Source organism: Mobula hypostoma, chromosome 9 (assembly GCF_963921235.1).
Source record: "Mobula hypostoma chromosome 9, sMobHyp1.1, whole genome shotgun sequence".
Classification (NCBI taxonomy): Eukaryota; Metazoa; Chordata; class Chondrichthyes; order Myliobatiformes; family Myliobatidae; genus Mobula; species Mobula hypostoma.
The window spans coordinates 122,969,511-122,984,484 of NC_086105.1; the positions used below are offsets into that span (position 1 = coordinate 122,969,511).

Sequence of the window (14,974 nt, forward strand, 5' to 3'; positions counted from 1 at the left end):
TTGTCCAGAAGGGAAGAATGAGAGTCTCGGACGGGTCGGTACTGTGGCGGAGTTGGACCGCGCTGCGAGTTTTACTGGGTGTTTCCACGTGGCTGCGGAGCCGGTAGGAATGGGCTAATCATCACCCCGTACCAATCCAAACAGACCATGCCAGTCCACTCTCCAAGCGGGCGAGTGTTTGGGCTTTTGGCGACCTGCCTGTGCACCGCTTTCTTGTGCTTCCATCAGGTCTTGAGCGGGGAACAACAGACAGAGCCGGGCGGATCCCCGGACACAGAGGAAGCCGGCGACTCCCCGCTGTACAGGTACTCCTTGGTGTTCCTGATATGTTACTGTCTCCTCAAATACTGCCTTTGGTTGGTGCCTCGGCAACCCTCGCCTCTCCGGGGAGCAACATCAACTCACGTCAGGAAGATAGTTTTGGAGCATTACTACGAACAGCAGCTGAAACTGTCTCCCCACGTCCTAGGACACAGCAAGTCACATGTGACCAAGATAGTCAGCGAGCTTGTAAAAGTTGGTAAAACCGAGCACCAGGATTTCACGCTGACATTTCGAGGGGACTTCGTTCAGATTGGCAGTGCGTATGAACAGCATAAGATTAACAGCCCGGACTGTTTTGATGTTCTTATCCCAATAAAAGTGCCCCAGCTTCTGAAGCTAGAGCCCGCCTTTGATATCGGGAGGAACGAGCTACCCTTCAGTCTGAGGGGAACAGCTGTCTGCAGATTAATACCCTCCTGCAGCTCCGAGTGGTCAAGGTACAGGAAAGTTTTTGCTGATTGTTTCTGTGTCCACTTTCAGAAGAAGTCAGCTCTGTCATCCACCCAGGTGCTGAGGTGGTTTTACAGCAAGATGCACAGATGCCTGAATGTCATCAGATACCAGTGTGAAGAGCGATGCTCCCTCACCCTATCTGTGGTCAATGACCAACTGATACTGAAACTGTTGCCAAAGTCCGATTACGTGTGCTGTCACATTTCTATGTCAGTGCGACTAATTCCAGCTGTGCATGTGGGTGATTCAGTGTTTCTGGTAGCCCAGCCCTGGACTAGCACGGAGCCAGTTCTCCGGCCTTTGAAACCAGCGGCCTTTTGGCATGTCTATCTCTCAAAGCACGAGCAGAAGCTCCTGAACTGGCTGAAGGTTCAAACTCCAGTCAACTCCTGCCACTTGAAATGCCTACAGATTCTGAAAGCTCTTCGAGACCTGGGTTGCAAAGATTTTGACCAGGAATTTTCGATTCAGTGGAACGCAATCCTTTGCTCCTACAACATGAAGACGGCCCTTTTTCATCTGCTGTTGAAAGGCCCCCTGGATGCGTGGGATGAAAAATTCCTAATGGAACGATTAGAGGACTTAATTAAGTTCTGGAGGGAACGGTTGCAGCAACAGGAACTGATGCACTTTTTCCTGGGGAATAAAAATATCCCAGACTTCTTGACAGTGCCAAGGAAAATCAAGGATGTCTTGCCAGTGAACCTCCTGGCTGGGTTTGATGCTGCTCTTTTGGATATGGTTTCCTTTCAACTCTTGAATACATGGAATCGAGCACACTTAATAATGAGGTTAAATAATCATAAATGCTGGCCCAGGAATTATTAATGCGGAAAGGTGGTGATGCCTGAATCTGTCTCCATATTAACGTAATAACATTGTCAATCTTTTTCTGCTTTTCATATCTGTTAAATTGTACATTGGGCATTTTAATTTATTGCATCTCATTCCCAGTGACACTATCTTTGGAAATTATTGTTATATCCCCAATCGGCCAGAAGGCAGTGTCACAGTATTATTTAGTTGCTCTCATTCCAGTAAACAGCATTCTAAGGTGCACTTAATATTGAAAGTCAGCTTTTACTCAGATGTGTAAATTTTTAAAGCATTTAAGTCTAGGTAATTTATTATTTTGTTAATAAATGCTTATTTGAATTACTTTCCTTTTGATTTATTTTTTTTAATTATGTAAAGTTTTAAAAAAATTTTGTGACCTTCCCTCTGCTTATTGTATAGAGTCACTGACTTCCTATCACCTATTCAGTGGATTACTTGCACTTTTTTTTATCATCACCAGCTGTGTAAAAAAAAGTCTCAGTGGGAGATGTTAGCCTAAAATGTACAAAATGAAGGATTACAGAAGGCACTCTCATAACTTAACGTCAACTGTTGAATTCCCAGAATCATGGAAATATACTGGAGTGTTTAGGTTACAGAAAATGAGATCAGCTGAATTGGAACTCTCAGTTCTCAGTCTGTGGCTTTGTAGGTTGTAACTCTCCAGGTGTACGGCTGGTTACTTTTTAAATGTATTGAGTTTCTGCCTCTTTCATTCTTCCAGGCAGTGAGCTCTGTATCATTGCTTTAAAATGGAAAATGTTTTCTTTACAGTCAGTGGCCACTTTATTAGGTACCTCCTGTATATTCGTGGTCTTCTGCTGCTGTAGCCCATCCGCTTCATGATTTTTCATGTTGTACATTCAGAGATGCTCTTCACCGCTGCAATTCATGGTTTTTTGAGTTACTGTCGCCTTCCTGCCAGTTTGAACCAGTCTGGCCATTCTCCTCTGACATTCTCTCCCACAGAACTGCTGCTCACTGATTTTCTTTTTGTTTGTCTTTCCCCACCATTGTCTGAAAACTCTAGACTTGTTGTGTGCAAAAAGCCCAAGAAATGAGCAGTTGCTGGGATACTGAAACCACCTTATCTGGCATCAACAACCATTCTGCGGTTAAAGTTGCTTACATAATTTTTCTTCCCCATTCTGATGTTTGGTCAGAACAACTGAACCGCTTGACTATGTCTGCATGCTTTTATGCATCGAGTTGCTGCCACATGAGTAGCTGATTAGAAACTTGCATTAATGAGCAGGTGTAATACAGGTGTGCTGAATAAAGTGAACACAGAGTGTAATCTCCAGTTAATCCTTCCACCAATTAATTTAAATCTTTGCCACCCACCCCTACCCTTTTGGTATCTTCTAGAACATTTCACAGAAAAATTGGTCTTAAGCATTCTTTGTGTTACTGGTTTATAGTTATTTTAAAAGTGGCAAATAAGGCAATCCGTTCATTCCACTGATTTTGTATTTAAATGGCCATGCCTTTGACAAAATAGTAGCCTGGTGAAATAAAAGACAGGCTGTCGAATGACAGGCCTCTAACAGTTATTAGGTAAACATGGTGGGCGAGAACTCTCAAATAGCTGATGGGCATTCTTGTAAGCCAGTGATATATGCTATTCCTTGTTGCTTTTGCTAGACTCCCAATAGCCAATTTCAGTAATTGTGTTTACAGTGTGATGCCAGGCTTATCGTGGCGCCTTGTAGACCATGTGACCAATTTGCATCATCTTGATGACATCAGTCTTATAGATAAATCCAAAAAGTTTCAAATTCTATTAATCCAAGAATTGATTGTCAGCTGCTTCATTTATCAATTGCCCTGGACAACAAACTTTTTCAAAAGTGTTGCTTCCTCAGAACTGTTCTTTATTTGTGATAGACCACTTGACGCTGAACACAAATATAATTTAAGGCTACTTGTATCACGTAGGAATTTGGAGAAACAATAAATGCTTGTTGAATATAATGCATTTAAATGCATAATGGTGCAGATGCTTTGCAATAGATTAACTAAGCTAAAAATGTTACGTTGATGACTTCCATTTGTACGCAGTATCTGAGGCTTCTCGCTTAAGTGTCCAACAATAATCAGCCAGTATTGATGGATTCCAGTTGCCCTGATACCATTTCTCCATGATTGAAATGTCCTGGTGAAATCTTTCACCATGCTCGTCACTGACAGTGCCAGGATTTGCAGGGAAGAAGTCTAAATGGGAATGCAGAAAATGAATCTTTAGTGACATGTTGCACTTCATGGTTTTGTTGCTTGAAGCATTTTGTCAATGCAGTTTGGTGTTTTGTAGTTGCCAAGAACATTTTTAACATCATTGAATGCTGTCTATGCGATTTTCTCTGGTCCCACTTAAAGTTCTTCAAATTGCCCGTCATCGATGACCTATTTGATTTGTGGAACAACAAAAATGCCTTCCTTAATATTGGCATCAGTTAGTCTGACTTGAATTATGAATTGAAATAACAAATATTGACAATTTCATATATGGTGTGTGATAAGGAAATTTCATGGTGATTTTCATGATCAGCAGCCCAAAATCCACAAGGTACACCCTAAAGCAGCGGTCCCCAACCACCAGGCCGCAAGGCATGTGCTACTGGGCTGCGAGGAAACGATATGATTTGGCGATATGAGTCAGCTGCACCTTTCCTCATTCCCTGTCACGCCCTGTTGAGCCATTACGCACGCGAGGTCATCACCCACAGGTCATCCATGTCAGCGCGGGAGGGAGATCAACTCGAGCTTGCAAATGACGGCGGGCTGAAAAGTATGTTTGACATAACATCTCTGCCGGCATTCCAGATCAAAATCCAGGCTAAATATCCTGAGATAGCCACGAAGCACTGAAAACGTTGCTTCCATTTCTAACATCATATCGCTGCGAAGCAGCGTTTTCTGCAATGATTGCAACGAAAACTAAATTGCGGAATAGACTGGACATACGGAACCCCCTTCGAGTATCGCTGTCTCTCCCATCACCCCTTGATGGCACCGTCTTGTCGCAGGGAACCAGTATTCAGCCCATGGCTCCCACTGATTCAGTGATATTGGTGTGTTGCAATGATTTTATATGTTCATACGGGGAAATATGTGCTGTATGTTTAATATCCAAATATTACTTAAAATGTTATGATGCTATTGACTTATAAGTGACATATAACCATATAACAATTACAGCATGGAAACAGGCCATCTCGGCCCTTCTAGTCCGTGCCGAACGCTACTCTCACCTAGTCCCACCGACCTGCACTCAGCCCATAACCATCCATTCCTTTCCTGTCCATATACCTATCCAATTTTTCTTTAAATGATAATATCGAACCTGCCTCTACCACTTCTACTGGAAGTTCGTTCAACACTTACTTCAAGCTCCCCTGCCCTCCCCTGATAACTGACTTCTCACTATATGCATGCGAGGAAAATATGCGCTGTGTGTTTAATATTAAATTCATTAGATAAGCCCTTTTAGAAACAAAATTGAGTGTATTAGCCTCTTATCACCTATATTCTGGTCGTGATTAACACTACCCACCCCCTCCCGAACAGAATCAGCAAAAACGATTTGCAGAAAAAGAAATCGGCACGTACACACATGCGCACTGGTGCCCGCGCAAGGCTTCATGGTCATTGTAGTCTTTCTGAGGGTAAACACAACGTATTTGCTACTCTTGTCCATTGGCAACCCTATACCCCCCACCACTCCGGGTCGGCCGGTCCGCAAGAATATTGTCAGTATTAAACGGGTCCGCAGTGCAAAAAAGGTTGGGGACCCCTGCCCTAAAGTATACAGGAAGCAAAATCTTTGTTGTTCAGTGTTGTTGACAGTGGCAGCAACAACAGTGTCGGCAGTAAATTGAAAATAGAATGATAAATTTCTAATATTTATTTGCAGCATGCAGCATACTTTCCCATGATCAAGGATTCAATACCTACCCTATGATCTATGTAAAACATCGAAAGGACCTGAAACGTACTTCCCTTACCAGAAATCCAATCTCTTGTATATCTTGGAGCACTGAATTTCACGTTATATACTGCACCTCTGGCCTCCCATCCCATCGTCCCTGTGTGTCGACGAGGGCTACAGGAGCTGGGATTAACGGCTGTGGGCTAGGTCTCCTAGAAGACAAATTAGCATTTCGGTGTCGAAGATCAGGTGTCCCACGATCGGTGTTCTGTGATTCAGAGCCTCAGCATTTCAGTGTCAGGGCGGGTCTATGCTGGACTGCTGAGTTATTCTGGAGGTGAGTGCTGGCTGCTGCAGGTGTACTGCCGGAACCTAAGAAGATGCAACTGGGGAATTGAACAAAGTTGGCTGAGCACAAAATACTGACACACAGGACAGAATACTTCCATTGAGCTCAGGCAATCATGTCTAAAACAGTACATTTCATTTGCTATTTAGTAGTTTGAAAGATCCGAATACAGGACTTTTAAGTGTTGTTTCTTAACTCGACTGCTTATTAAAAAGCCAACCACATTTTACATTATTTTTACAATCATTTATGTTTGCTAGCAAAATTACAATGTTTGATTTAATTTCATTTTCATCACTAAACTAATAAGCCAGAAAATGGCTGATTGTTCCGATGCAAGGTTTCGACCTGAAATGTCGACTGTTTATTCCCCTCCGTGGATGCTGCCTAACCTGCTAATTTACTTCAGTATTTTGTGTGTGTTGCGCCTGAATTCCAGCATCTGCTGAATCCCTTGTGTTTAAAACATTTCATGTGCTTCACTCAGTTAAATCAATTAGGGATGGCAATAAATGCTAGTTTACTGGACAAATCCACACGGTATGAACAAATAAAAGTAAAAATAGATTACAAGCAAGAGACTACAATAGAAAACTCAATGTTTCATGTAAGTAGATATTTTTTTTAATCGCTTGGAATTGCTGCATGCAGAAATTTTACAGCAGCTTAAACATTATCTAACAGGTTTTACTGCATTTGATACAATAATTTAATTGAAATAAATAAGGAATCAAATGTTATGCTTCCTGGAAATTTTTGGTGTAGGGGTTGTGTAATCTAGTTTAATTTCATCTTTGCTTGTAACAAGAGAGCTATGGATGGTGGTGAACCCAAGTCCAGAGTAAAGTCTGGAATACACTCAGACTCGAAATAAACAAAACGACAAACTAAATCCAAAGGTGAAACCACAAACAGTAATACTAGAAATGGAACTCCTACAATTGAGCACAGAGTGCTCAGCACGAGGCCTTTAAGTACAGACTTTTCATGAAGGAATGTGACAGAAAATAATTGGCAGTCTGAGTCTTAAAGGGACAGTGGTAGCTCAGCATACGCCGGGGAATTGGCGTGCTGAAACTTGGATGTCTGCCACTGTTCAGTCAGGACTATGACATTGCTCTTATTTATTCTCTAACCAAACAGATAATAAAAAAGACCAGATCTGATAGTGATAGGGATGTAGACATAAACAAGATCCATCGAATAATGGGATGGCAATGTAAATTAGCGGTTAGCATAACGCTATCACAGTGCCAGTGACCTGGGGTTCAATTCCAGCTGTTGTCTGTAAGGGGGCTGTACGTTCTCTCCGTGACTGTGTAGATTTCCTCCACGGGCTCCGATTTCCTCTCACATTCAAAGATATATGGGTAAGTAGTTAATTGGTCACATGTACAATTGGCTGTGCAATCTCCTTGGGCCAGAAGGGCCTGTTAGTGTGCTGGTTCTCTAAATTTTGTTCTATATATACCACCACATAATCAAATTTTATTTTCTTTTTATTTAGAGATACAGCATGAAATAGGCCCTTCTGGCACTTCGAGCTGCTCTGCCCCAGCAATCCCCAACAACCCAGTATAGTACAGGATGTACCTAATAAAGCAACTGCTGAATGTATATCTCTGGGTTCATGAAATACACCTTCAAACATAAAAGGCCTTTACTTGGCTTTTGTCATTATAATTAGAGAAGAGTGGCTGGCTGATCCCAGACAGGCCCTGATTTTGTATTTTCCAACATGTGGACCTTTGCATCTTCAAGTTGAAAGAGCCATGTAATGTAAAAACAAAATGGAGATGAATCTAAAATCCCTTGAATGTACAACAGTATCCCAAAGCAATTCTTTATGATAAAGATAGATCCCGACTAATCATAGAAGAGATTTAGGGGAAAACAGTTTATGCCGTGAATGCTTTTAGGCAAAATGCAAAACAGCAGTAAGGAAGAAATCCTTTGTGCAAGAGTATGGGACCATACTCTTCACACGAGAAATTCTGTTCAGATTCTGTCTAGTGTGTAGAGATTCCATCTGCACACTAGAGATTCTGCAGATGATGGAAATCCAGAGTAACACACACAAAATGCTGGAGGTACTCCACAGGTCAGTCAGCATCAATGGAAGAGAATAAAGAGTCAACATCTTGGACTAAGACCCTTCAGGAAGGGTTCTTGAAGGGAGGGGAAGCAGTAGAACCTAGAAGGTGATAGGTGGAGCTGGGTGGGTGGGGGAGGGAGGTTGAAGTGAGAAACTGGGAGGTGTTAGGTAGAAAGGGTAAAGGGCTGAATAAGAATGAGAGGGAAGGAGGAGGGACACCAGAGGAGATGATTAAGCAGGTGAGGAGAAGATGTAAGAGGGGAGCCGGAATGGAAGAAAAGAGGGGGGGGGAGAAATTGCTGGAAGTTACAGAAATCGATATTCATCCCATCAGGTTGGAGGGCACCAGGATGGAATATGAGTGTGGCCTCAGCAAGTCAGTAGAGGAGGCCATGGATTGACATGTCTCAGTGGGACTGAGGATTGGAATTAAAATGGTTGACCACTGAGAAATCCTGCTTGTGGTGGATGGAGAGAGGTGCTTGACAAAGCGGTTCCACCCAATCTATAAAGGGTCTCACTGATGTAGAGGAGGTCGCACCAGGTGCACTGGATACAGTAGATGACCCCGACGGACTCACAGATGAAGTATTGCTTCTTCTGGAAGGACTATTTGGGGCCCTGACGGGGGAAGTGTAACACTTATTCTAGCTGCAGGTAGAAGTGCTAAGAGACAGATTCGTGGGGAGAGATCAATGGAGAGGGGAATCACAGAGAGAGCAATTCCCGCAGAAAGCAAAGGGTGGGAGGGGAGGTAAAGATATGTCTGAGGGTAGTATCCCATTGAAGATGGCAAAGTTGTGGAGAATGATGTCCTGGATGCCAAGGCTCTTCAGGCGGTAGGTTAGGACAAGAGAGGCTCATCAGGTGGTAGGTTAGGACAAGAGGAACTCCATCCCCGTTAAGGTGGCTAGAAGATGGGGGAGAATGTCAGGGAAATGAGGGAGATGCAGGTGAGGACAGCATCAATGCTGTAAAGGGAGATCCCATTAATTGAAGAAGGAGGAACGCCTCATCCTGGGAACAGCTGCAGCACAGACGGAGTCCTGATGATTGGTCTCAGTCTGAAATGGTGATTTTTAAAATTCTTTCCATAGATGCTGCCTGACCTGCTGAGTTCCTCCAGCATTTTGTGAGGGACAATTAGCTGGAGACTTCCTCAGGGTGGGGTACTATCAGGGATAAATCCTGATCAGAGATGGTTATGCAGTGGCAGTCGGGTGTAGAGGGCGTTAGACATGAGGAGAGCCAACACTGAAGAAAGAGTTGAACATCAAAGTGGTGATTTTAAATCCTGAAAACCAATAAAAGAGAGGACATTGGACAGTAAGAACTAAAAGTCATGCACAATTACATTTATTGAGGATGAAATACTGACTCTTGATTCTCAGGAGAAAGAGATGCAGATGAGGATTGTAGAAGCAATGAAAGAAGACAAGGGTGATGCCTAGCAATATTCTAATTTTGACATTAATAGTTTACGTTGTTTGAAGTAAGCTAAGTTAAGAAAGGAAGAGAGACCTTTATTTATATAGTACCTTTCATCACCATAGAATACTTTAAAGCACTTTGCAGCCAGTAAACTTGGATGTCTTCCATCTCATTGCATTTTAGATCCGTATAGAGAGTAGATGAATTCTGGTTCAAATCTCATCCAATAACAGATTTTGAGTTGACACAGTCAGATAGAGAAAGCTTTTGGTAATCTGTGGCAGGATCTTGAACAAATAGCCATGAAGGACAATGGCGATAATAAAGTTGAGGATAGCAGTGAAGATACAGACTGCCAGGAGCACAAATGGAAGTCGACCCTCTGATTGTGAAAGCTTTTGCTGAGAGGCGTTGTACAGATAATTATTGTGGGCGGCCAAGAAAGGAATTATGGACTGCTGTATAAATCTATCAACAACTTCATGGGAGTCTGTTAATTTAAGAGAACTTTAGAAAGCTAAAAACCATTAAAGAGAGAAGTAGGGGTTTATCTTTCAACTGCAAAACACAGGAAATCCTCTCTCAGTATTATGCTTGAGCCACCCTCTCTCAAAGTCTGGTGATACTAAAATATACAAAAAAGCATTATTGAAATTATTCCAACTGCATTAACTGTGTACAATTTAAGACTCCCTTCTGCAAAGGGAAACATATGCACCCTGCTAGGATAATGGTTATTTACTTCATAAGTAGATGATATATAATGTAAATTAGAAGCCACCACTTGTGTTCTCAGTGTGTGGTTTCATATTAGTTCCCTTTTTTCCTAAAAGAATCGCGCAGGAGGAACAGATCTATGACACATTATCTGAGGCATTTCTGGCTTGCTGAAATATGCCAAATGTACTCACAGTACAGCCAACACATTTTCTTGAAGCAAACATATTTTCTCCTCAATATTTCTACCAAATCTCCATATATTGCAAGAGATTGAACAGTGCAGCCTTCATTGAGAAGTTAGCACACATGGGTAAACTGGATCAGTCTCAAAAATAAACTATTTTTAAAAAAATGAATGCTTATTTGTCTGGTTGAAAACTACAAAGTCGTGATGTGAGCCGACAAAAATACAGCAGATTACATGTTGGACATGAAAAGAGCCGCTTTTTCCAGCTGGACCAGACTTCATATCATCTGAGATGCACTGTGAGACTTGTGTTTATGTGTAAGTAGAGATTCTGTATTTGAAAATTTAAGGTTTCCAGTGTTTAACTTATTTTCATTTGCATTTCAATTGTCTCTGGTGGAGACACTCACAGTGACTGGATCTTGTCACTAAATTTTGGAACACTATTTTCAGCACTTGTCCACCAGTCAATGTTGATGCATTTTGCTCGTGGCCTCGCAATCTTGATATCACGTGACTCAAAATCAATTCCCTTTATGTCCAGAATTGCAATCGTTCTTTGTGTGGACGTTTCATTCTCCATCCTGTTTCCTGAAATTCCAGGGTCGTGTAGCTCAAACGCTGCGTGGGCACCTTGATTAAGCAGAGGAAAAACCTTTGAAATAACTGTGAAGTCACACTGCTTTTGAAGCGTAGACACACCGCACATTGGCCACAGATATGGTCATAATCGGGATTAGTTTTTGCAGTGTGAGCATTATAAACAATGGAGTATATCTTACGGCAGCACAGTGGCGTAGCGATTAGCACAGCACTTTACAGTGCCAGTTCCCTGCTGCTGTGAGAGGTTTGTGCGTTCTCCCTGTGAAAGCAAGGGTTTCCTCCAGCTACTCTTTTTCTGAAAACATACATATTAGGGTTAGTAAGTTATCAGTGGGCTATGTTGGCACCAGAAGCTGCCAGCACGTCCTCAGACAGTGTTGGTTGTTGACACAAAGTCCTGACGAAGGGTCTCGGCCTGAAACATCGACTGTACCTCTTCCTAGAGATGCTGCCTGGTCTGCTGCGTTCACCAGCAACTTTGATGTGGGTTGCTTGAATTTCCAGCATCTGCAGGATTCCTGTTGTTCACTGCACGTTTCAATGTTTCTTGGTACACATCGTTAAAGTTCATCATTGTCTTAAAATCAGCTGGTTCACATTGATTTGCCTGGTTTATGTGTTTAATTGGACAGAGGCTTACAATTCATGAGCACATGCCTGATTTTAGTCTTCTGCTCCTGTTAGCTATCATCCATGATGGTCTCCTCTTAGAGCGTAACAGGGCACCACAAGCTTCCTCAGATTTCCCAGCTCACAGATGCATGAGACCCTCAACACCTACGAGCTGCCTTCTCCAACTATCCTGATTAAAATACATGTTTGTTACTGTTATTGAGCGCTGTCGAGTTGTCGTCAATTGATGGCGACCGTATGGATAGTGCAGTTGTCCATAGGGTTTTTGTGGCAAGATACAGAAATAGATTGTCATGTGTGTCTTCCACGCAGATACTACTGCTGCCCAGGCTGGGCAACGACGTAAGGGCCAATATATATTATTAGCTCTTATTCATTTTTGGGTCTGAATTGTAGAATTTCCAACTCAACTACTCTGAGGGAGGAACATCACCAGAGTATCCGCAGGAGTTCATCAAGGTAATTCATTGGTACCTTCTCAGGGGTGGTTAGGGAAAATCAACATAATTTTGGCAACACTGCCCATATTATGAAAAAAAAACAGATATAGAAACATAGAAAGCATACAGCACAATACAGGCCCTTCGGCCCACAAAGCTGTGCTGAACATGTCCCTACCTTAGAACTACCTAGGCTTTACCCATAGCCCTTTACTTTTCTAAGATCCATGTACCCATCCAGGAGTCTCTTAAAAGACCCTATCATTTCTGCCTCCACCACCGCCGCCGGCAGCCCATTCCACGCACTCACCACCCTCTGCGTAAAAAACCTACCCTGACATCTCCTCTGTACCTACTTCCAAGCACCTCAAAACTATGTCCTCTCTTGCTAGCCATTTCAGCCCTGGGAAAAAGCCTCTGACTATCCACACGATCAATGCGTCTCATTATCTTGTACACCTCTATCAAGTCACCTCTCATCCTCCGTCGCTCCAAGGAGAAAAGGCTGAGTTCACTCAACCTATTCTCATAAGGCATGCTCCCCAATCCAGGCAACATCCTTGTAAATCTCCTCTGCACCATTTCTATGGTTTCCACGTCCTTCCTATAATGAGGCGACCAGAATTGAGCACAGTGCTCCAAGTGGGGTTTGACCAGGGTCCTATATAGCTGCAACATTACCTCTCGGGTAATGTTTTAACAAATCTGCCAGATAATTCTGTGCTGGTTAACCTTTCGTGAGTATAGTGGACTATTGAAATAAACAGGAAGGAACCGCTGCTGTGATAATGGTGGATAGACCTATTTTGATCAAGAGACTGCAGAGATGCTGGAATTCAGAACAGCAAACAAGGTGCTGGAAAAACTCGACAGGTCAATAGACAATAGGTGAAGGAGTAGGCCATTCAGCCCTTCGAGCCAGCACCACCATTCACTGTGATCATGGCTGATCATCCACTATCAGTATCCAGTTCCTGCCTTATCCCCATAACCTTTGATTCCACTATCTTTCAGAGCGCTATCCATCTCTTTTTTGAAAGCATCCAGAGACTTGGCCTCCACAGCCTTCTGGGGCAGAGCATTCCATATATCCACCACTCTCTGGGTGAAAAAGTTTTTCTTCAACTCCGTTCCAAATTGCCTATCCCTAATTCTTAAACTGTGGCCTCTGGTTCTGGACTCACCCATCAGCGGGAACATGCTTCCTGCCTGCAGCGTGTCCAATCCCTTAATAATCTTATATGTTTCAATAAGATCCCCTCTCAGCCTTCTAAATTCCAGAGTATACAAGCCCAGTCACTCCAATCTTTCGACATATGACAGTCCCGCCATCCCGGGAATTAACCTTATGAACCTATGCTGCACTCCCTCAATAGCAAGAATGTCCTTCCTCAAATTTGGAGACCAAAACTGCACACAGTTCTCCAGGTGTGGTCTCACCAGGGCCCTGTACAGCTGCAGAATGACCTCTTTGCTCTTATACTCAATTCCCCTTGTTATGAAGGCCAGCATGCCATTAGCTTTCTTCACTGCCTGCTGTACTTGCACGCTTGCTTTCAGTGACTGATGTCAGGCAGCATCTGTGGAGGAAAATGACCATTCGACATACTGGTGAAGATTCTTCTTCCAGACTGAAGGATAAATGGAGGTAGCCCGAATCAAAGGTGAAGGGAAGGGGTGGAGCAAGAGCAAGCGGGTGATAGGTGGATCCAGATGAGGAGAGGTGATAGGCATATGGAGAAGGAAATGAAGCTGAATCTGAATAATGTTTCAGGTCTTGAGATCCTTCATCAGAACATAGACTCTTCACTTTGACAATGGGTCTCAACTTGAAGCTTTAATTCTGTTTCTCTTTTTACAGATATTGCCTGACCTGCTGAGTGCTTCCAACACTTGCTGTTTTTATTTCAGATTTCCTGCTCTTACATGTTCTTTTTAATTTCCCCATAATAATGAAATGTTTATTTTGGAATTGTATTCATAAATCTCAAATAAATATGCATTGAAATTCACCAATGAACATATTTATAAAGTTAATTGTGAAAATTAATGAGGTCTGCTTAGAAGAGAAGCTATAAAAACTGAGATAAGTAATCAGACGAGGAGGAAATAAAGATTGTGCAGAGGAAAATGGTGATAGGTATGAGGAAGCAATCAGCCAACAAAAAGCTATTGAAAAATTATTGAGGATAACCACAAAGTAAAACAAAAAAATAAACATTTGAAAAATATAATCCTCATAGCAGGGAATATTAATCAAATGATACAGCTGCAGATTAAATACATTTGAATCTTCACAAGTATAACATTTCTTATTTTAATCATTGTGGTCATTGTGCCTCATCTGTTGAAGTTGTGCTGCATTTCATTCGACATCTCATTGTTGTTTTAAAGGAGTATGCTAAACAGGAAAGATTTATTGTAACCATATGCCACAATTGTTTTTTTTAATGCTGAATATTCTCCCAGTTCAACTTCATCAGTTAAGTGCAGTATATTTTACCATCCCCGTTAGCATGCATGTGTGTTTGCTGCCTTAATATCAAATTAAACAATGCAGTGGCTCCATAACTCCTAAACAGAAACCTTTGCCTTGCAAATTGCTGCTAGAAAGTGTTTTGATAGATTATAAATTAGTTTTATTTCTATTAACATGCATGAATGGTGCATTTCTTTCACAGAGAGAGCTGCATTTTTCTGCATTTAGTTTCCAAAAAACAAATGGGCCAGATTGTGTTTAGATTTATCTGGTACTCTGTAAAGAATCACAAGCTATATTGCCCCTGACTTCACTCACAGTGCAAAAAATGCACTATTTGGAAACAAATTGGAAGTCAGATGCCAAAGCAGCTGCAGTAAAGTGAGAAACCAGATGTGAAGTGCTTCAGCTTTAGGTAAGTAATTAGCATTTAGTGAAGAATTTACATAAATAATCACGCTTCACTTATTTTACTTAATTCTAGTTAATGTCCAG

At 42.1% G+C, this 14,974-nt stretch overlaps 1 protein-coding gene across 1 annotated transcript; it reads left to right on the forward strand.

The window, feature by feature from the left end:
• Positions 1–1,891, forward strand: LOC134351376 (inositol 1,4,5-trisphosphate receptor-interacting protein-like 2). The gene has a single exon (XM_063057454.1). It carries the CDS (start codon positions 148–150, stop codon positions 1,603–1,605), a length of 1,458 nt encoding a protein of 485 aa, XP_062913524.1. The 5' UTR covers positions 1–147; the 3' UTR covers positions 1,606–1,891.
• Positions 1,892–14,974: the final 13,083 nt, after the last annotated feature.

Coding starts and splice junctions, on each gene's coding strand:
- LOC134351376 (XM_063057454.1), top strand. CDS start 148: ATGCCAGTCCACTCTCCAAGCGGGCGAGTGTTTGGGCTTTTGGCGACC.